General features: G+C 40.9%; 1 protein-coding gene across 4 annotated transcripts in view; it reads left to right on the top strand.

Annotated features, from left to right (window-relative positions):
- CACNA1H (calcium voltage-gated channel subunit alpha1 H) overlaps window positions 1-24,433 on the top strand; it is a 731,062-nt gene that overhangs the window by 535,531 nt on the left and 171,098 nt on the right. For 2 of the 4 annotated variants that reach the window (XM_069210130.1, XM_069210128.1), the window contains exons 20-23: window positions 290-416; window positions 2,827-2,952; window positions 13,762-13,851; window positions 15,954-16,146. In XM_069210130.1, coding sequence (XP_069066231.1) covers window positions 290-416; window positions 2,827-2,952; window positions 13,762-13,851; window positions 15,954-16,146 — 536 coding nt within the window. Of the gene's footprint in view, window positions 1-289; window positions 417-2,826; window positions 2,953-13,761; window positions 13,852-15,953; window positions 16,168-24,433 lie in introns of all 4 variants that reach the window. The other 2 variants (XM_069210129.1, XM_069210127.1) reach the window with 1 other exon arrangement.

The raw sequence follows: 24,433 nt of genomic DNA, 5'->3' as shown, positions 1-24,433 counted from the left end.
TGGGCAAAATGTGATGGTATGTCACATCTTGTGATGTTACCTTGATTAATGATCATGTGAATCCTCTTTCTGTGATTTCATCAAGGGTCACCTGTTGTGTGATATCAGTTCTTCTGTGTCTTTCATTTTTTATGAATTTACGTCAGTTCTGAAGTATTCATATCCTTTAGTTCACAGTGTGCCGCCTAAATTATCCTTGTGTGTAACAATAGATCAGTCCTCCTTGTGTGCTTCAGTTTTGCACTGTTAATTACAAATATGTGAATAACTTATTTCTTATTTTTTTCAGTGTCATCAGCCGAGCTCCTGGCCTCAAGCTGGTGGTGGAGACCTTGATATCATCTCTAAGACCCATTGGGAACATTGTCCTTATCTGTTGTGCTTTTTTCATTATCTTTGGGATTCTTGGAGTACAGGTGAGATCTTCACAAGCACAGTTGGCCATAGAATGGTTAGCACTAGGCAGTAAGAAGGGGATAATGTCTGAATATGATTGCAGGGGATGACTAGCTCATGGGTTTAAAGTTTGTTCAATGGTGGTAAGGTTTGACACACTGGTTCATCACCAAACTGCAGTAAGCTTTGCAAACAAAAGTACAGGAGCTTTACATTCTGAAGGTCTGGGTTCGAGCCTCAGCATCAGCGCAATGTCCCATGATTCTGGGCAAATCACTTAATCTCCTTGTGCAAAATAGACAGCGCCTTGAGAGCCTCACAGGTGATAAGCCACGCTATATAAATCTAAGTTTCATTTAATTTACATTGATAATGCTAAATTTGGTAAAACCTGATCAAGGAAGTCCCCCAAAAATGTTTTCAAGACTACACGGGGAATTGCCAAAGGGAAGTATATTTGTGAATACAATCAAAACAGCTGATCAAAAATCTAGTTCTGCTTTTGTCAGGGCCGACCATAAGGTATTGTGGTCTAAATTACTTGCCTAGGGATTTGATCCAACTTTTCTTGGGGCCTAATTATGATTTTGGTGGATGGAATATTCTGTCACAAATGTGACCGAAATTCCGCCTGACATATTATAATCTCCTTAGGAAATAATATGATTGTAATACAGCAGATTAATCTTCCCCCCTCTATGACGGGGGCTGTCCCGAGGTGAAGAATCCAACCATGGAGAGTGGCAATTCTACCCAATGTATCCTCTCAGAGACTTCTACAGGCCCTGTTTCCCTTTGTTTTTGCTAAATGTTGCACAGTTATATTTTTGTGACAGTGGTTAGTTGGGTTGTAGCCCCCATCCATGTATTGAGGTTGCCCAGATATTACCATAAACTCACTTTTCACTTGGATCCCAGTTGGTAGGTCCCAGTCCTAAACTGCATCATATCATGGGATCCTCACCGGTCACACTACATCCATGAATCCCAAGGGTAGCACTGTGTTTTAAACAAGCTGGACAGATGCACGCTTCATCTTCTTCATGTTTCCCCCCAAACTTTGCCCTGATATGTGGCCTCAACATTACTACCCTTGGGAATCCATTTTATGCTCTTGGCATTTCACCTTTACTGTTGGTGCCCCGACATATATGAGCAAACTATTAGGTAAGGAATGCATCACAGCTTAGGGAAATCAAGTATTCAGGGGTCTCATGTTTAGACCAATATAAAGTTGCAACTTACACCTCCATATTTGTGGAGACATTAAATTTCATTTGGTATGCTAAGTTCAATTAGGTGTGTGCAGTGCTAGGTGTAGTCTTTTATCTTTCAAGAAAATGCTGACCCCTTTTCCTACCAATTTCAGCAATCTGCAAGAACACCCCCTTTGGAATTTAGGCATTATGGGGCTCATAATGAACCCGGCGGTTCAGACCGCCATGCCGGCAGCAGCGGAAAAGACTGCCACCGGCATGGCGGTCTGAACCGCCATATTATGAACACAGGCAGCCTGACGATGGCGGGTATCATTATCCAACAGGGCAGCTCTGCAAGCAGCACAGCCCTCTGGATAATGGACTCTGTTCCCCCAGCATTTCCCTGGCGGGTTCCCCCACCAGGAAAAGGCTGGCGAAGTGGTGCTCTGGGGGGCCCTGTACTGCCTATGCACTTGGTATGGGCAGTGCAGGGGCCCCCGTGCAGTGCCCCGTCACGTAGGTCACTGCCCGTAAACACGAAGGGTGCTGCTGCACCCGCCTCACTGAGGCATTGACGACAGCTCCATGTGGAGCCGTCGGCAATGTCCCGGCCCTGCATTCTGCTGGGCTGGCGGGTGGAAACACTGTTTCCGCCCGCCGGCCCAGCTGAATGTTTGTAATTCGGCCGGCGGGGCCTCAAGGGGGCTAGTAGTCTATGAAAAGACCGCCAGCATGAACACGGCGGGGTTTTCCGCAATGTTCATAATGAGCCCCTATGTCTTCATGTATCAACATGAGGTGGGGAAAGCTGACAATCTTTCTAAGAGGCAATATTTTATACGTTATGTTTTCTCTTACTTTTAATTTGGAACACCTATGCATTGCCTGGTCAGTATCTACCCAGGAGATGGGGTAAAATTGCATCAAGTCTTCTCCAAAGCACTAAAAAAAACAGCAGAACCATGTTATACGATTTTGTAGATTTAACCTGTTTTAAGTGCATGTGAGACGAAGAAAGATAGGTTTTTATTTTCTTGGACTGAACTACGATTTTTTTTATAAAACCTAATGTCACTGGTTGTCATCAGGCCTTCCAGAAAATAAACATTTTCCTGGGTATGTTGGCATGGGTGTCACATTGTCTCAAAGGCTCTTAGTACGCCATTTTTCATTGATATACTTTTAGCGTGACTCTGGCACGTCACCTCACATATTTTCCTTCTTGTTTCAGCTGTTTAAGGGTAAATTTTACTACTGCGAAGGGCTGGACACCAAAAACATCACCAACAGATCAGATTGCATCCAAGCACGATACAAGTGGGTCCGGCGAAAGTACAATTTTGACAACTTGGGTCAGGTATGTAAGAGACCTTTCAATATCACTGGTACAACAGGACTAGGTCGATTGCCTTGTAACACTGTGGTATGTTGACATTTTCCCATATAAGCAGAAAGTCTAGAAAAAGTTTAAATTGAAACGCACCAGTCATTTACATATTTATACACAGTTGCAGATGAAAGGTTTTTTTGTGGGTCTATGTGAGTGAGACCCCCTCAATCAGATTCAAACCACTTTTGAAAAGGGGTTTTGTATCAACACAAATCAATGTAGCTCCATGGCTTTCAGGCTCCAGAATGTCTCTAATGATTCCAACCTGCTCTCAAGCCAGTGTGTACTTTGAGCGGGTGGTTTCCAAAGGTCAGCACCTGCACTTAATTGTCAGCACTTGCACTTATGAGACACTGCCACATGGTGGTGCTGTTTGTCTAACTTAGAGCCAAGCACGACACAGTTGTTTCCTAGTTCAATATGCATTAAAAAATGACCTTGTGGGAAATTTAAAGTTACCTATTTCACATGCGGTGTGGGTTCATACCAACCACATTTATATTCCAGCTTATAATAAGAATATTAGGCCGGATTTAATAATCACTGATCCCAAAATACTGGTCGTAATTTCTGACCAGTATTTTTGTGACCACACTGGAATTTTGCACATCCACCTTTGTAATAATGGTCTGAAAAAACGAGGATGATTGGGAGGGAAGGGGCATGATTTTGGCTTAAATTAATGTCTACAACTCTTTGTAGATAGGAATGTATGTCAAAACCTATTGGTAGGTGCACCGGAACGCCAATGCACCATCAATGGAATGCCTCCTTGATGAAAAGTAATGCAAGGGGATTGGGTTGCAACACTTTGTGTTGGCGCTGAATTAATGAAGTAACACAGATCTGAAGAAAAGTCTTTGTAAATCTTTGCCAAACTTTTTTTACATGTTCAAATGGGAAGAAGTCCGATCAGGACCCCCTTATCTTTTCCAAATGGGTTTCCAACCCAACTAGTAAGTCAATGGCTTTTAATATTTTACATTTGGACTTCAGCCATGAAACAATGGTGCATTGCATAAAGAATTGCAATTTCAAAGGGACGTAGTAATCTTGCTACTTTGACATAGCGATTCATAATACATTTCTAAACCCATTTAGGGTTTGGGTAACCGAATACTGAATCACTACTAGGTCTTAGTACATGCTATCAAAGCCATTCTTATAGCTTTGGGGGCCTGGAATAGTCAGAATTGCACACATGTACAAGTGGGAAGGTTAGTTGTTATATTGTTACTGTGGTTAGCAGAGATAACGGCTGCAATGGAGGGTGCCGGCAGAAGTGGCTTCCGAACAAGGACTCTGGCACTTATTTTTTTACAAATTAAGCAATGGTTTGAGCCACTCAAAAACATATGGATCCAAGGGTCGCTCTTGGAACAGGTTTGTACCTGTGGCAAAGGATTGCAGAGATATATTTTTGCAAAGATTATAAATTAAATAGATTTTAAAAAGTACAAAATTAACATTGGTATTGTTTGAGCATGCTTGCTATAGTGGTTCATACTAATAAATTCAAAGCAGAGATGAAAATGCATTGAGAGCTACGACTAGCTGAGGCAACTTTGAGATATTGAACTTATTGTATATGTATATATATATGCATGGAGTCATTTATATCACAAACCTGGCTACAAAGCAACGGTGAACCCAACAATGAGGAATGGACACTAAACAAGGAGGTTGTATGAGTAACAGGGTGAATCTGGGACAGGTATAAGGAACAGGTGGGAGAAGGCGGATTGTCTTACGATCACAACAAAATTAAAGAAGGCAGAGGGCTAGTGGGAAATGCCATGGGTTGGGTCCAGATAGTATGGCATGTTCAGAGGCAGGTTGGTGCCAGATAGTAGGGGAGATAATGGATTGGAGAGTACAGCAAAGGTTTGTGTGGGGTAGAGTAGTTAGGATAGGAGAGGAGTGGCTTTTTAGTCCGTTGAATCAGAACCAATCTTTTTAACTAGTGTAGGCAGGGCTGGCTTTAGCGCTGGTGGCACCCGGTGCAGCAATCTTTTTTGGCGCCCCCCTATCCCATGACACCTCCTCAGATTCTCTCACTACCGCTCAGCAAAAGTGCACCTCATCTCTCTATAAACCCTCTCACACACTATCATTTGTTTGAAAGCGCTTGTAAAAGCTGTCTTTCCTAACCTACTCAGCTACTCGCATAAAATACAGATCTGTTTTTTACAGCAGGTATATTAACCCTCTGCGCTACTTTATGGCAAGTCAAAACTGCCACTGGCTAACATTAATCAGAGGAGTTATCTTGACATTTTAATTGCTTCCTGAAGGCTGGACGCACATGGAACTTTTCAGCAGGTGCTTTTAAATTGCAAATTTCGTAAGTTATTACTAAATACAGCGCCCCCCTGAGGCCAGGTCAGCACCGGTCGCACCGCCCTAAAACTGGCCCTGGGTGTAGGGCATTAGACTGTTAGGTTGAGAGGGGGAGAAACAACAGTCTTGAAATAAATTATGACGGAGATCAAATAAGGCCTAAACAATGTGAAAGCTAATCCGTTTTCTGTAAGAAGTTCTTGACTCGCCTTTGATAGCTTGTTCTAAACTGAAAGGTGTCCTGAGAGAAAATGTGTGCAGCATGTGTACAGCAGCAAGAAATACAAAAGTACAATCATGAAATAAAAAGCTAACACTTCTAAACAAGTCAGTGAAAAAATAATAAATACAAGCCAAGCTACACACTAGGAAAAATGGGTAAACATGAATATATGTTGGATGAATATTACAAATCAACAAATAGCATACTCCGGTATTCAGGTTCTAGTTGAAAGTATAGCATGAATTCCAACCAGTGGCTTAAAGCATGCATTTCACTGCAAGTTTGCTCAGAAACTCGAAGGTGCAGGATCCAGCGTCGGAAATCTGGCTTGAGATGGGTCAAGGCAATTGATGTAGAACTGTCAACAAGGGTGACCGATGGCTGCAGAGGTTTGGCCTTGTAGCAACTTTCTGTGAGTCTCTAACAAGGAAGTATCAAAAAGTGGGTCAAACTCTGGATCTGAGGCTGGCCAAGGTGGGACTGAACCCCAGTACTTTCAGCTCAAAGTCTTAGGCTCCAGGTGATGCTGTGTGGAAGTGCAACTTGGGTGCAAGAACCTCTTTTGGCAGTGGCATAATCTGGCTTTGCAGGCTTGGCTTGGTTTAAATACTTGTCACACACAGAGGGTCTCCTGCTCAAAGAATCAAATTGCATGGATAAGGTTTTGGACTAAAGTTTGCACAGGCAAAATATAGCATTAGTTTACTTAGTAATATAAAGACCCGTACGCTTAGCACCAAATCGTGTTGCATCGCGACACCATCCACGCACATGTTTTTGCATCCTTTGAAAAGTGTTGAGTTTCTGGGTAATTGGTATAAACTCTTGGTTATCATGAGACCAAATTCTCATCGTTCCAGCGGAGTACTAATTATCCATAACAGCACAATGTTTTCTGATTCTCCCCTGCAATTATAGTCTCAATTTAGGACCATTATGTAACTGGAGCAACCATTTCACGTTTTTCTATTAAGTATTCTCAACGCTAATCATCCTGCAGCTGCTGCCCCTGTGAAAGGACAAAGGGCAGATAAGGGCTTGATTTCAATAAAGCCTGAAGAAATACCCAGAATTCTTCTCAAGGGCCCCCTTCACAAAATCGATTTCCTGCACAACATGTCCAGGAACTGCACAAGGTCTCACTTCACAGCTAACTGGAAACTCGACCTCTGTCACCTCTCGGCATTAAACTCCATGCATCAGCATGTTCCCCTCATTTGAACAGGTTTTCAGAATTGCAAATGTATCACTGAAGCTTGGTGAGACAACATCTTAAAGTAGATTTTAATAAGGGACCTGTGTCTCTAACCTTGAGCCAGATGCACAATGGCTGCTTCTCCTTAGATTATGAATTTAGTTTATATGGAAGGGAGAGCAAGGCAGCCCGATCTCTGTTACTTACTAAAGATGTTCCCTAAATAGAGGTGGGCTAATGGAACAAGCACACTTCAGGCAGCGTCTATCAGCATCTTTGCAGACTGTGCTTCTTTATGTTAAAAAGCCAGTAAATCATAGGCTGCAGATACAGGCAGGTAATCTAGGGTTGTGTGTCTCAGCCAGGCCAAACGTTGTTATAAAGGTATGTGTTTTTTAAATCTTAGAATTTTCCTCTTGTCATCCCTCCCATCCCTTATTTTCCCTGTTGATTTAACTCATTAGGTAGTTCCTTTGGCAGTCTGCATTGACCTCAGTAACCACATTGCTTTGCAACAAGAGCAGCCATTTTTTTAATTGAAAATGGCTGCTATTGCAATAGCACTGACCATTGTATTGGTGAATTACAGTAGTGCATTACTATATTCATCTTTCATTCCCTAATCTTTGATCCAGTCTGTGGCAGCTTGCATGAGGGAAAAGGGGCAGGCAGCATATGGCAGGAGGTGGGGGGACGACAACAAAATATATCTATAATAATTTTTCAAAATACCTCTCTCGCCACGCTGCTCCTCGGTCCTCCACTAAAGGCACAGGCTCCCAACCTGCCCTGCGTCCAATCAAATTGCAGCTTTCATGCTGCTGGCAGCATGAAAGCAGCGTTGGGAGTAGATGGAGTACCCAGTCAGGGCACTGCAAGGCAGAGTGAGAGTCTCTGCCTGCTGTCTCCAACCCCGCAACGCAGTGCGGGGTGCGAGAAAGCCTAGTGTACATGTGTGTTTGGCTGGCCCGAGACGGCTGGCCAAACATACATGCGCACTGAGGTGCATGCATTCCCCCTCCGACCCTGTCATCACTCGTGGCCCGCCCCTTTTACAAGAAAATGATAATAAACATAGTTTAGGCTGTTGCTGGCGGGGGCGACGCCAACACAGCGGAGGAGCAGCCCCTGGATCCAGTTATTGATCCAGGTAATAAGTATTTCTTTATCAATAGTTTTTACATTTGTCAAAAAGATCTGAGCTTAAGGAATGTTAGTAAAATTAAGATTGTTCCACCTGTATTTAAATAAAATCGATCAAGATTGTATAGGCTTGAAATACTTAAGCCTATATTCTATTTTTTAAGATGAGTCTGCTGCTCTTGCACTTCCACATTCGTTCTTGCTAGGTGTATGTTTGCGCTGTCTAGCTCAGGGCACAGGTGCGCATCTGCTGTTCTGTGGCCGTAGGCATAGTCTTTGGGTGGGTCATAAAACCTTGGTTAAAGAAGTTTCTACTGTGTTCAGACTGCAAAGGCACTGCAGGTTTAGAGAGAATTTGCAAAATTAATATGGTAAGATGATATAAGGCGTACGCTTTAGAAGTCAAAGATGTCATCCTCAGATGGTAGTTACATACATCAATGAGCCATATGCTCTCATTTTATGTTCCAATTTAGCAACTGTATTTATTTATTTAACGATATATGTATGTATTTATATTTAATTGGTATATTGATCTGGGCTATGTCTACAAAACCTTTAACTGGGCCAAAATAACCGGGCTAACTTATCTGCTACATTTTAGGTGCTTACAGATTCGTGAATGTAGCAACTGCTCTAATTTAAATTACAGGAATATTTTTGCTCCTTGACTAAAAAAAGGTAAGGGACTGTGAAAATGTACATAACATATATAAGGCTTACAACTTTTTTAATTGAGCATTCAACAATGACTCAAAAGCAACTTAAATCTATGAATAAACGTTTTTGAAAAAATATAGAAGCAGTGGACTGTACAATATTTTACTACTCTTAATAAAAGGGTAAATTATTCTGTTTGAAAGTTCGTGTAGCATTTCACATTTGAAAACACACGAATAAGTATTTTCTCCAATTATTATATAAGCAGGAACATTTGTGTGAAATCAGTTTACTGCATGTTTCGACCTGATGGTAATATAGTTTCCGCCCTTCTGCTTTACAAAAGCAGGAAATATGTTCTTTAGGAAATTGCATCTTTTGTTGATTATATTTGCATTTGTAGTTGGTCCCCTTGAGATGTTATTGTAAATTTTTTGGTGGTCTATAGCTCAAATGAATTCGGCCCTACAATGCAATGAGGTGTGCAGGTTTCTCCTCTATGATTCAGTTTAATTTAAATATTCAGTGGTATCACATCTCCTAAAAATGGGGTAACAGAGTGACATAAGGCATGCCACGGACCATGGATTATACCATAGGAAGTGACATCTCACTGTGTTGGTCATTGTGACATCGCAAAATTGGATAGAACAATGGTAAAAATATTACTTTTTAAATCAAAATATTACTGATGCCTCTAGAGGGCAGGCAAAGGACTCACAGGGGTACCATTCGGTCACAGTTGTGACAAGTGACCGACTAACGATGCCACTCGCTCGTGATAGCGAATCGAGAAATACTAGTTAATCTCAAAGTTGGAAATCTCATACAGTTTGAAGGAACTTAGGGCCAGATGTACCAAAGGGTTTTATCCATTCTGTGTCTATGGGAAAATGCTTTAGTACATATGGCCCATAGTAGCGACCACCGGTAGCTGGTGACCTTCAAATGTCTTACTTCAAAATGTTACTCTGCTTGTTAAATTACGATGTGTACAACCATTGAAAACGGACTTGCCTTCTCACTTTCCTACTTGTGTTTCTTTATCAATTGCTACAAATCTGGCTTTTTACTTTAATACAATATTTTACTATGCCCTTGTATTTCAGAGTACAAAAACACTTTATATTTGTGAGTCATCACCTTGTGCCTGCTGTCTTCTTCCAACTGACTTTCATACACCTACACTTTCTACTTGAATTTTCCTGTTTATAGAGAACAGCTGCATGAATGGATGTACAGCTGGTTAAACTAGTGGCTGATCATGATATAACAAAAACCAACAGAACACAACACACATCTCAAAGGAGGAAGTGCCACTGCCTCACCTATCTTTTTCTGTTTAGAACCATGCTGGGCCCATCCAGCGTCATACTTCAAGCAAACATCCTCCATGGAACACTTACAGAATTAATCCCAGAGGGCTCTTCTAACGTTGGAATGTCCAGTTTTAGCTTTACGGCCTGTATGATAACAAGCCCCTCTATCTAACCAGCCCTCTTTGCCATTAAAGTTAAAGTCCCCGCAAGGTGCGATCAGAGTAGACCAGAGGGCCAGTTAGTTATTCAACCATTCAAACCATGTCGGGTCATCAACGGCTTACCCATAAACCGTTACTAGGGTAAAAAGGGCGTTCACATGCAGAAATTTCGTGATAACCCATCTTCTATATTTGTACGTTTTGAGTATTTAATCCACCTAGGAAATAATCATGGGCTGACCGATGCCTGGTACAAACTTAAAAAGCCAGATCTGGGGTATACCTACTCTTCTGCACCACATAGAATCCATACCTGCCTGGACTACATGTTGGTTTCACATACTCTTTTTTCAGAGGGCTAAGATTGAAAATTTTCCCAGAGTCATGTCCGACCATATTCCATTGGTGCTAGGATTCGCGGGGAACGGTCTGCAGCCTATGATCCAGGACTGAACTTTTGATCGGGCACTTCTCCTTCATGAAAGTTATATACATCATATGAGTTGCTGGATTCTAGAATTGCTGGAGATTAATTGAGGGACCGCCTCTGTAGGCACAATTAGGGATGCCTTTAAGACTGGTATTCATGGGGAAACTCTTAATTTCGGACTGTCTCATCAAAAATAATGAAAGGTTGTGGCTTACTGAGCTCTACACGGTCCTTGAGGTGTGGAGTCTCCATTAATCTCAGCTGCCTCCATCGGGGCAGATGTTGATGAATCTCATGCGAAGGTAGCCCGGGCTGGGGCTGTAATAACAGACATTTTGAGTAAGAAGGCTGCTGAGAAATTTATGGTATGGAAAAGGGAGAGGTACAAATATAGTGAATGGGTTGGCCACCAGCTGGTGGTTCGAGCTAGGCAAAAAAACATCCACTCTGAAATAAGGAAGACGACACAAAACTTCATAATAAAATCCTAGCCTCATGTCTGGGGCAGGTCATTGGTAAACTAGTCTCCCCCTGGTGTATTCCTGGGAGGGGAATGACAGACTACACCTGCCATGTTATAATGCTTTTTGATGCAGTGGCGGTCTCTGGGAGCCCTATGCCTTTGCTAGATGCAGAAAAAGCTTTTGATAGGGTTTCCTTGGATTTTTTTGTGGTTAGCTTTGGGGTGCTATGGAATTTGGCCGGGCTTTGTTAAAGCAGTGAGAGCACTGTATCATAAACCAACTGCAAGACTATTTCTAAGAGGAGACATTCAGGTGTAATTCAAATCAACATGGCACCAGGCAGGGAAGTCCTTGTTTCCCTTTATTATTTGCATCTTATATCAACACCCTTATCTCGAAATTGGAGATAAATCCCTTGATTTCCTGAATGCATTTTCAGGGTAGGGACACCAAAGTGATTGCTCATGCAGATGATGGGGCATTCGTGACATCTTGTCCCCCAGAGGCTTTAAGGCAAATTGAAGACCCTGCACAGACTTTAGGAACCTTCTCAGGCTAACTGAGTAACAGAAGTAAAACTCAGGTAGTCATAAATTGCTACATAGTAGTGGATTGCAGCAATATTATCAAGATGATTTTCTTACAGAAAATATTGTATTTCTTCTGAGGTATCCCCCTCAAATTTATTAATTGTCGGTTTAAAGTTATGAATAATATGATGATACGGTTTATGTGGACATATTCAAAGGCCAGAAGGGGTGTTTAAATACTTAAATACTTAACCTTACCTAGGGATAGAGGTGGCTGGGCAGTTCCGGATTTAAAAAGGGGGAGGGGAGGCGTTTGATGGCACAGTGGGTGGAATTCCATCTATGCATGAGGTTTTGCTGGGGAAAGAGGCTAGGGGAAGTTTTCTTTGGTGGGTGGAACCCAGCTACTTGAAGAAAGTACGGTTTAACACCATATATGGTGCTCATAGGATTTGGCTCTCGCACCGTAGAGAACTGGGTTTGGGACATTTTCATCACTATCCTCCCTTGCAAAGAAACCTGTTACCACCTGATATCTTCTGAGGCTCCTCTGTGTCAGATTGGGATTTCCATGGAATAGAGAGGTTGGGCGATTTGGATAGTTCTTTTTAATTTCATTTGAGGAATTGCAGGGTAGATTTGAAATACTCCAGCATGATTTTTTTAAGTATTTACAAATCTGGGAATGTCTAACCCACAATGGGAGTGAGGGGGTGCTTGGGGTTTTCAGAAGATAGAGCTGCTTGATCAGTTGATTCAGAGCGAGTCTTATTCCATCAGGTACCTGTATAGTGATTTTGTTTGTGATTTGTATACCCTTGCTCTGACGATCTCAAAAGACAATTGGGAAAATGGCAGAATAGACTGGAGGCTGACAGACTGCGCTTTTTTAGAATCATTAGAGTTGGCCTGTATCACATTGCTGTCAGCAAACCTACGGACACAACACTATAAGATGTTCTATGATTTGTACTAGATGCCCCATAGAATGGCCAGCTGGGGAAGGACAACAGGTATTACATGTCCTGCTGCCAAATTCCAGAGGGAGACGCCACACACATGTTCAGCAGTTGTCTGCACCTAGAACTGTTGTGCAGAGGGATATCTGATTTTTTTACTCTTGCTTGGGTATTGATATTGAATTAACCCCTCAACTTATCCAGCTGAGCGTTCATAGTGAAGTTGTTCCTGATGATGCTTAGACATTTATATTTATAGCCAAGGCAGTGGTGTGCTTGTGCATTGCGTCACTATGGCTTGACAAGGATCCTTCAACTTTTCAGCAGTGGTTTGTCAGGCTGTTGGCCAACTTTAATTTGGAAATGGCTCTATGATAAAATAGAAGCAAAAAGGGCAATTGGATTGAGCACCTCTCTTAGAGTGGATGCTCACAGGAATGTAATTAGCGGATCTTAGTTTTAGAGAACTGTTAGGGTAAAATAACAGGTCTGTGAGTGGGGGTGGGGGACCAATTGATTTTTTGATGCTAAAATGAAGGATTTGCTGGCTTTTTAGGGTTAGGCATGTGTTGGTCTCTTCCCTCCTAAAAACTTGGTCCTGACAATTCCCTATTCGTATTTCATCTTAGGTGGGTGTAGCTATGAATGGCTTCATGGAAATGGTGGCATTTCTATTAGGCACTGTCAGGTATTGAATGGACTTTATATCTGTTGAAACGCATTAATTTATACTATTGGTTTATGCCTTATCCTCTGTATTCGAGTATTTGAATGCTATTTAATATGCTATCGTTGGTCTCATCAGTTATTCCGAGGCCTAGATTATTGCTCTGCACAGAATCCTCGTAATATGCTGCTTTCTATCTGCAAAACTTTAGTAAAAATGTTTTAAAAAAAGGAAATGTCCAACTTTAAAATCAGATTTAGAAACCCGGTCAAACCAAATAGCAACTCTCAAGTTGATACATGGCAGGTAAGTAACCTCATGTTTTCTTAATGTTCTAAACTTTGATACTTGCAGTTTGTTTTCCATAATAGGTGTTAGAGAGCGAAAAAAGAAAGCAAAGGTAAAACATAAATGTATGAGCTATCGTTTCTACAGAACTGTGCAGATCTTATTGGGCAGAAGTACATATCTCAGGAACTGTGCCTTAGAAACAGGCAGAACTATATTGGCAAAACCTTTCATTGTAGTATGCAAGAGTGGCATAGGGTATTTCTAGCGGGGACATCAATAGAAAAACTTTATGCCCTTCCACTTTTTTTCCTTCAAATGTATTGCTGCCAGTCAGCAACCTTCTGTATGAGTTAAGGATCAGAATGAGTTAAGTGCATATGTCTTTTCCTTCCAGGCACTGATGTCATTGTTTGTTCTGTCCTCCAAGGATGGCTGGGTAAACATCATGTATGATGGCCTAGATGCAGTAGCCATTGATGTTCAGGTATGAAGGGGTATAAATATCACTCTTGACTAAAATTGTTTGTTTAATCAATGTTTGTAAAGCATTTGCCATAAGGCAGTAATTATAAATGAGCCAATATCATCAAAGAGATGAGATCAAATCTGAGTGAGAAATTTGGGGGAACTTATGTCTTCAGGGTACAAAAAACATTAATAAACAGATATCATGACCACAATAGATTCCTCAATGAATACTACTCCCCAATAGTTACAGATCATGCGTCAGTGCCCATAAAGATCCAATAATAGCAGTAATCTGGTTCCCTCCGTGATAGTAAATATCAGAAAACCAGTTTTGTCATGTCATTACAATCACAGGGATAGTGGATAAAATATCACAATACTGTCAAACCAACAGCATTACAGCTAACTAAAACATGTGACATTTTTGATAATGAATGATGACTCATTGTACGTTTTTTTTTACAAATATTTCATTGCAAACTATCATTCAGCGCAGTATCACCAATAGACATCAGTTTGCTAAAGGCAATTGTTTTTTTAACAATATCTGTTTGTGTGGCTCAAAATCCAACGTAAAGTTTTAAAAAATCTGTGTTCTTTGTTGTAAATTTAAGTAGGTGAAAATAAAGAAAGCCATTATTAAATCTCATGACCTTGACCCAGTTAGCAAGAAAATATTCCAACAGTTTTATTTTGTTTGTCACAATAGCTTCATGGGGAGCCTCCTCTAATTCACCTTTATTTCAGAGGTAACCTCCTCAAATCCACCTTTAACCTCAACTCCCACATATCAATGTCAGTGAAGTTTGGCCCATCAAAAATAAAAAATATATGTTTTCTTGACAACCTATTTGAGGTATTTGGCTCCTGCACACAGTTGGATTTACTTTACAGCCAGTCGTCTGACAGCTCTAGATGATCCCAACACGATCATGGACATTGAGGAAGAAATCTGCTTCTACTCACCTTCAGATCCCTCGTGCTACACTCTTCTCTCTCTTTGTTCTCCATCTTGAAGGAGATGCATCAATGTAACGCTTGCATTACAATATTTTGTACCAAGAAATGGTAAACGTTTAGCTTTATGATCTCTGATGCCCGGAGGAAAACACTTATAGGGTCTGTTACTGAATTTGACCCTGATTACAATATCAGAATCCATAGAGGATCATAATTTGACATGCATTGCTTATTTAGCTTTTATTTTGTTAAATCAAGCATGATGCAAGGTATTGCTACCTGTAAAAACTGATCATATTCCAAAGTTCCATTTCCTATTCCCACAAACTAAACCACTAAGCATTCAGGCTAACTGGTTTAGTATTTTGCATTTTGTAGGTAAGTTCTGGTCCCCCAACAAGCACCAGTACAGCTCCGATTTATGACCCCAGGACCTCTTCTCAGCCTATAACTCAGAAGGAATGTGCAATGAGTGACGTCCCTGGGTAGCTTGCTTTTTTAATTCCTGTATTCGAATATAATATATTTGTCTCCTTTGTTCAGTTTTCCCACCTCAAAACAATAGAGTGCAGGGGAACTTTTATACCAACCCAATGTTGTTTCTTCTCCTTATACACAGGGATGGATTAAAAAAATACGTAGCTAAGTATATTTGTTTGGCCTATGCTACTTTTTACAGGTGTACCATTTATCACAGTTTTAAATATTGACAATGGACTTAAAACGACAGTTGATTCTTTCTGCTGGGAGACAGCACAAATTGGCATAAAAATAAAATAATCAACATAGCAAACCACCACAAGCTCATTTTTTTGTTCTAAATAGCATATCTGTTCATGTTAGCAAAAGCAAGAAACAAACAGCTCCAATTAAGCAGTTTTTGTAAGCTGGCCAACCTCTGCATTGGACTCAATTTATGCAATAACATATGAAAAATTATCATCCAATTCCTACCACCACAAAGATTTACTGCACTCAAATATTTCATTGATTAAAGATCTGTCAGCTTAAGTGACTCACACTCTTTCTGAAGCCCCTTCCTTACTATCCAACCCAGGTAACAGCTGATTAATCCAACCAATGCATTGTCCGCACACCACCCCCTATTCTCCTCTTCTGTCCAAACTGACTGGCTCCTCTTTTTCTACCTACTTTCAGCCAGTGCGGAACAACAACCCTTGGATGCTCCTCTACTTCATCTCCTTCCTGCTCATCGTCAGCTTCTTCGTGCTCAACATGTTCGTAGGGGTGGTGGTAGAGAACTTCCATAAGTGCCGACAGCACCAAGAGGCCGAGGAGGCCCGGCGCCGGGAGGAGAAACGCCAGCGCCGTCTGGAGAAAAAGCGCAGGAGTAAGGCGATGTACATGTCTGGTCGGTAGACTATGCTACAAAAAAATCTTTCTGAGCCCTGCCTGCTTCCAAAATAAAACCTGAGATAATAACAATCCTAGAGAAATATATATATCTGTATATATATTTATATGTACATAAATATATATACAAATTAAATATATATGTCTGTAGATTACAGCAGAACAGTATTGCATTAGCGCTTTACAATCCCAACGCATGCCCCTGCATGCTAGGCCCATGCTGCATGTGGGCATGACTGCTAAAATAGCCTGTTAAGAGACCAAGCGACAAACGAGACGAGAAAATGCCTACAAAATACATTTAAAATAGATTTTTTGTGAAAGATATAACCCCTACCAATTTCAAAATGACCCACAGTTGTGTGAGCCTTGCTCTCTTGAAAATTGATTTTCAACAAGATACTGCAAGTCGGTGAGTTTGGGCTCTGTTTTCATTTTTTTCTTGCGAATTGCTTAACTGCTGCATGGCAATAGTAGATTATAGATTTCTGTGTATCTTCCGGGGATGTTGACATCAACCCCCTGATGCCATGAATGACCTCTAAGTTTCAAATACTTGCTCTCATTAATGGTTTGGTTTGATCAACAAGTAATCAGTGAGCTGGTGTCATCATCAAACTGATGTTGCCAGTTATGCATGATAATAAATTACCACACACTTGAAATTTTAAACTGGAGGTACAACTATTGCAAGTACTATGAAGGAAATCCGGCAAAAGGTCCGAAGCTGACACATCATGGGACATGTTTTGACATTCGCAAGAAACCTTTGACCTACACTCTCCACAAAACAAACACATTGGGAGAAACATAAATTGTTGTCAAATGTTTCCAAATAGAACACATTTTAATGTACATGTAGTGCATTGCCCCCTCAAAGAGCCCCATTTCATTTAGTATCCAGTATAAGCTTGACGTTTTCATGATTTGTTGGCACATCTTTTTGAACCTTTTTATTTTTAGAGGAGTTGAATTTAGTTTGGGTGCCTGGGTTTAGTTTCACCTTCTGAGAGGTTTCACACATGGCTTGCCCTTTGCAGAGCAGTTCGGTAATGTGAGCTGACACAGACTTCAAAGTTAATGTGGCTCTGGAATAAGGAAACACTTTTAGAAAACTGCATAAATCCTGGAAAAAATCCCATCGCTGGAAGTCTATTCCCCGCTGTGAGGTGGGTGTTATTTACTGTGAAAGCAGCCAACCACAGAGCCTGCGCAGCACTGCTCAGAAATAAGGGTTTCCCAATCCAATCTTCAACTGAGCAGATCTGGCATTCGACCTCAGCAGCACAATTCATTGGATTTCATGTTTAAATTGCTGAATTTGAAAATAAGCTTTTGGTATTAAAGTAGCTCTTCATGTGGGTAAATCAGCGCCCTGATGTGTGGAGCTCCTTGAATGCTGAACTGTGCAGCCTGGTGATTGAATTGGGACTGCAGTCATTGCAAATAAAAGGAATTTTGTTTGTTTGGTTAAGGGGCAGATAGGTGAATTGCATTCATTTGGCTCAGGTGGAGAGCGAATTGCTAGTCAGTCAACTGGATCTAGAAAGGTCTTGTCTCAATGAAGGATATCTCTGCATCGTTTAGCGAAGAACTCGCTGGCGGTTGCAGGACACGTCCAAGGAGACCATGAGTTTGAGATAACGGACTCCTTTTCAGATTCAAGGGCCACACACAAGAGATAGGAGATAGGCCTGGGCCAGAGATTTAGAATAAGTAAACAAGAAAACTATTGAGAGCCACTCAACCTTATGCAACCATAAGCACTTTTTTCTAGAGAGTTAGGTAAAGTTATTGAAGTTTATTTCTTGCAGGAGATCTATACACTCCAGTATTTCTTTTAAGGAAATGTCTTAAAAATAAAATGTGGGTTACTGTGTACCTTAAAGCAAATACTGAAAAAGTAAGTAATTAACAATTAACAACTATAACAGAGTGAGCAAGATATACTAGGACGAGTGTTTGCTCCTTAGCAGCAGTACACAAAGGGGGTTATTCTAACTTTGGAGGAGTGTTAATCCGTCCCAAAAGTGACGGTAAAGTGACGGATATACCACCAGCCGTATTACGAGTTCCATAGGATATAATGGACTCGTAATACGGCTGGTGGTAAATCCGTCACTTTTCCGTCACTTTTGGGACGGATTAACACCTCCTCCAAAGTTAGAATAACCCCCAAAGTGACACAAAGTGGTGCAAACTCTTGCAATGGTATTTACTTTTCAGTGCCAATGGTATTTTGCACTGGAAAGGTGCTCCTTTCTCATCACAAACTAAACTTTGCGCTGCTTTATACTACTTTGCATCAAGAGAGCGTTACTGAGGTGTAACTTGACAAATCGGTGCAAGCATCCACAGTGCTTGAGGCCTTAACTTCTCCAAACATTACACACATTGTATGTGTGCTGCACGGTGCAGCTCACACACAGTGTGTGGAAGGTATAAGCATTTGTCTAGCATAGACTTTGCACTGCTGCCTGTACAAATTCTATGCTACACAGCACAACCACACCTCAGCACCGTGGTGTAAAGGATGTACATGGTGCTAGGCCTCCTGTTTGTGCACCAGCGCAGGGACCGACACTAGCAGCAGACCATTTTCAATAGACAAGACTGCCTCTTCCTTGCGTAATACAAAGCACCAACCTTGGTTGCTTCAGTGCTTTGCACAAAAAAAATATTTAATCCTCCCTTTCGTCTTGTAGTGTGTAAGGGCAAAATATAAGGCTTTTGTGATTCACAGTCACATGAAAGGAATACCTGCTGTAATTTCTAGTGGCAAAAGGCAAAGTAATCTCTTTTAAATGTGAAGGCCTTTCCAGTTGGCAAAACTCGGCAGACTCAGAAAGATGCTTGCCTGTGTTGGTGGTGATAGTATTGTAATACATATTGCGTGTTTCTCTGATGGTGTGTTTTGTGTGTTACAGTTTTGTGTCTGTTCGTGACATATAAGTTCCCCAAGGGATTTCTGTTTGTACTGGATGGTTTTATGAATCCCACCAAAATAAAATGAATAGCACTGGAATTTTAGTTTGAAGCCTACATAGGGCTGTCGATGTTCATTTCATTAACTCAGTTTTACCCTCACGTTATGCCTGATTAAAAGAGAGGAAAGTCATCTTTAAAATAAATAAGCACAGCAAAGTCAGTGGGTCTTGACTTTAAAGGTGAGTGCTGATCTATTGGCTTTGACAAAGTATTTTTGGTCGCGGCACGTGATAGCAAATGCATGCAGATCCATGGTGATGCATACACAAGGCAGCCAAATTGTCAAGGAACCCATGGTGGATGCCATGTGAGCATGTGTCACGACATATGTGTATTGACATATGCACACACATACATTATGACATGCAGTTACCAATTGTACCGGGGCACGCTAACATAAAACATGCTGCGGAAGATGTAGATGGTGCCCGACTGTGCTCCATGGAAATCAAAACAGCAAATATATGTGCAGTAAGCGGCCTGGTAGCATTTCAAAACTAAAAGGCCCAATATAAAAATAATAAATTCATTTAAAAAAAAAAAATAGGACGGAGGAAGGAGTGAGCCACTGGAGCGGCTCAGGCAGGGTAGAGGTAGGTTTAGTCAGGAGGGACTACTGCATATTGTGGATAGAAACTACTTTTATAAGTACTTCACATGCACTTTGTGCCATGCGCAGCAACCATGGCTGATGGACAACCATTTAAGTCAGTGAGTAGAGCAAGCTGTGAGCTGAACCATGCAGCCAGTGGCTGACATGGGGTGTCTGAACAACTATAAATAAATCTTCTCACTAACATGCAGTATCGACTCTAGCCATGAACTGTGTGCCAGAACTGTGTGCCACTTAAGTGCATCAGTCAAGGCCTGTGGGTTGTGGTATGTGCATGACATTGACCCCAGATAATTGGCTCTGGCTGTGCTCTTTGGGTACCACTCAGCGTCCTACAAATGGGACAGAGCTTTGCACTGTGGACCGTGTGCATGGGTGACACCGTTCATGTGGTGAAACTTTGTATTGTGTGTTTCATACATATAACACCAAGCACAGTTTGCAACTTTTGGTAGTGGACCTTTTCATTTCATGTTTGTACCACTCACCTATACAAAACCTGACTTGTACCATTTGATTGTGGGCCATTTTTACAATTCTCATTACGAAGTAAGCATGTAGCTGTTAACGGCACATGGCAAGAGGTGTGTACTAATTATTATGTCCATGTAGTCAGAGATGCCTACGCAATTTTTCTCTGGAAAGTTTGTTGAAGAGTTCTGAAGCGGCACTAGCAACCTACTCCTTATGTGTGATACATCCCATTTGTATCCATGATTCTCAACCAGTTCTAAACATTCTGCCTTGTAGGATATTTTTTGTACCGAAAACACCATGACATACACGTTGCTTAATTTTAGTCTGAACAAAATTCACAGAAGGAGTTCTAAATTTAGGGCCTCATTTACAAGCTTTTGGTGCATGGCAGCAGCTCAAGCCATCTTGCTGTGCTGCCCTGTGTCAAAACAAAATGGCAGGAATGCAACGTATCTTCAACATACAGTGCATTCCTGTCCCTGTCCCCTGCGCTGATGCACAAATTGCTGCCATACGCTAACGCAGGCACCCTTGCACCATGGTGCAGGGATGCATGTGTTTTGGGGATGATTGTTTCTGTGCAGGAAGGTACACCTTCCTGCACAAGAATAATCAGGAGAGACGTTTTCCCCCTTCTATGTGTGTTGCAGAATACAGAACACATAGAAAGAGGAAAAAACGGGGAGCCATAATGTTATTTCCCCCGTTGCGTCACCCTTATGCAGTCTTGGGGAGGCGTAGGCCTTTGACACATTCCCAGGTTTACAAAACCTTGTAAATCTGGGAATGCGTCAAAATCCATGGGTGTCATCATGGGGACACCCACCGCAACACTCATGGAATGCCTCCCGGATGCAAAGTAAGGCAATGCAGCAACTAGTGCTTCATTGCCTTACTCCATATCTACCAGGCCATGTAAAACCAGGTGAAGTGGCTTTGCATGGCCCTGTAGTTATGGGTCAGCAATCAGCACCTCTAGTACATCACAGAAAGTGACGCACCGGTGGCACAGGCCTCTTGTAAATAAGCCCCGGCGTCTTGGACTTTTGCAAACTTTGCCTCCTTTACCAATCTTTACCAAATTTAGAATTAAAATTCTTATTTACCTGAGAGATGATTCTGAAATGTTGGAGATTGGTCAAGGGGAGCTAAGATAAAGTCTGTGAAAGTGCTTTTTTATAACGTTTTCCTCATTGTAATTGTCTCAGAAGGATCATATGGATTTGAATTATTTGGAATTCTCAGTTTCTAATGATAATTTAATACATCTTTTTGCTATCCTTCATCAGATCCTAGAGTGTGGCATGATAATGTCTGTCATACTTTTGTCTGCCTCATTTTGATACAATGGAATTTGCAAAACTGACCATGACTCCCCTAACTCAAAAAGGTCGATTACATCAATTATAAGAAATGTTTAAATAATTAGAAGCCCAGTTGGGACTAAAGCTGCAAAAACCAATTCACTGATCATATAGCCAGAAAATATCTATCTATCTATCTATCTATCTATCTATCTATCTATCTATCTATCTATCAATCACTCTCCCTCCTTATCAGGCTTTCTTTTTTGTATGGAAGAAGGTATTTTGTGTGCACATATCTCTGCTGGCACAAATGCCATGATCCTTAGGGGCAAAGTCAATATGAGTGGATACTTCTGCTCACCTATTAGAATTACTACCATATGTACAATGCACCAGATTTGTGGTTTGTTAAATAGATTAAATCTATGTCTGGTATGGAAGTTGGAGTGTTGTTGGGTGACAATTCAGAAAAATGTAGGGAACCAGCAATAGGTCCTATTCACAAAAGACATTTTGGTGTACGAAAAGTAGTACTACTTTTCATACCCCAAAATGAAATTCACAAGCCTCTGGCCAGAGATCTCTGCCTCTAACCCACCTATCTTTTTGGTACAAAAATCTCTGCCCCTGTTGCTGAGATCTTCACCCACAACAGTGTAGATTTTGTAGTAAATGTGGTAGAGATATATGGTAGGTGTTGAAATTGGGGAATAATTGCTACAAAAGGTGTGGGGTTACAGGGAAGTGAAAAAGTTTAGGGAGGGACATGCTAATACAAAGCACGCATCATCTTAAAAGTTAAGACAATTGAAATTTGTAAAATACACATGTAAATTTAATACAGTACTTCTACTAGCAAAAGAGGATCTAATGTACTCCAATTCAGTGCAGCCTTTTTTAAGTCAAGCACCACACATGGCTAACCATTGGTACAGCAATACACTTCCATAGGTATAAAAGACAGGCAATATCACTAACGTACAAGAAATGTACAAAATGAATTAAATTATTTAATATGTAAATGATATAACATGTTGAATTAATTATTATCATAATATTAGTACGTTCAGTTTAAGTTTATTTTGTAATATTTTTTCAAATACATAAGAAATGTTCATCTTTTAATACACATAATAACATATCAATAACATATATTGTAAATTAAAACTCCTGTTTTAATTCAAATTACAAATAAAATAATACATAACTTCCGTCCAAAACTGTGTTAAATTTAACACAAATAATTCTGTAAAGGTGGAGAAGAAAAGTTATCATTTTAAATAAGTGAAATAAAATGTTTAAAAATACCATAAGTACAAATTGAATATGTTAACTTTCAGTGCAAGTGTGCGGTTCCTGTTTACTGTTATTTTTATACTGTAAGACTAATAATCTGCATTTCTTTTCATTTCAAACTAAGGGCCTCATTTACAGAAGGCCTGCGCTACCAGAGCATCACTTTTTATGATGTTCCAGTGGCGCAGGCCTCTCAGTTATACCTATGAGGTGACGCACAGTCACCCTGTGTAGCCTTTCATGGCCTCATAGATAAGGGGTAAGGTAAGGCAGTGCAAAGCAAAGCATTCTGCAGCACACATAGAAAGAGGAAAACACCTCTATTGAGTGTTTTTATGCATGAAGGTTTTCCTTCCTGCACAAAAACAATCATGCTAACAATGCATACTCCCTTGCAACATGGTGCAAAGGTGCCTGCTTTGGCGGTAGGCACTAATTTGTGAGCAGGCAGAAGGGACAGGAATGTGCTGTATTTCATTAATATGGCGCATTCCTGCCGATTCGATTTTGACGCAGGCAGCCCAGTAAAATGACTTGCTGCGCTGCCCTGCAGCAAAAACTTGTAAATGAGGCCCTAATTTTCTTTAAATTGCTGATTACTTTATAAAGGTGGAGATCTCCTTCCAAGTGGCAGAGGTCTCCACAGCAGGCACTAAAAGTACTAGTAGTACATTTTGGCTGTAAATCCAGGCTTAAGAGTTTTTACACCCTCATTTGAGTAGGAGGACCCATAGGTCTATATCTGTGAGTAACTCTACACATGCAAATGGCAAATCCATCCATGAAGAGATTTCAACCTAGGAGTAGGAGTTGATCTACAATTTAGGAGATCTACATAAGCAAATTTATCTTTTATGAATAGGTCTCAATATTTTGCAGGCATTCATATACTTTACAGGACAATTACCATCCTCAAAAGCATAAAAAGTATCCTTGTGAAAAGCAGGATATAATGCCTACCCAATGTGTGAAATGAAAGAGTACCTCCCATGATTCAAGTGGGTGGAGGATAGAGAGCAAAATCTTATAAGAAAATGTGATTTTGCACATTTCTGCCATTCGGAAAACCCACAGGAATACTAAAATGTGTCTATAGGGATGTGTGGCTCACCAAAACAATTTAAGCATATGCATGCCATAGCTGTTTATCTTTAACGCTTTTGTTAAGTGAATCTAGCCATATTTCTCAATCTATCTAGTCATGTTCTTTCTGTCTTCACTCTTTCCTACTTACTTGCCTGCTCTTTTCCCATCTCTTTTTTCCACAAAGCTCCAATCTTTGTTCTTTCATTTATTTTTCTCCCAGCAGGGTCCACCCCCATTTCCTGAAACAATTTAAGTCTTGTAAACTAAACAAAAAGTGTTTCTCACCTCCAAGAAATGATTAACTTACTGCCTATAAGAAATGGGGTCTCTGATTGGCAGTCAGTTTACACTCCGTCCAGGCAGGGACCCTCACTCTAGTCAGGGTAAAGGAGAAACACACCTGGTTAACACCCGCTCACCCCCTTGGTAGCTTGGCATGAGCAGAAAGGCTTAACCCTAGAAGCAATGTGCCAAGTATTTGTACCAACACATGCAGC

Source organism: Pleurodeles waltl, chromosome 10, assembly GCF_031143425.1.
Source record: "Pleurodeles waltl isolate 20211129_DDA chromosome 10, aPleWal1.hap1.20221129, whole genome shotgun sequence".
NCBI classification, from domain to species: Eukaryota; Metazoa; Chordata; class Amphibia; order Caudata; family Salamandridae; genus Pleurodeles; species Pleurodeles waltl.
Note: the sequence above shows the minus strand (reverse complement) of the source record. Positions and strands in the feature narration are given on the sequence as shown.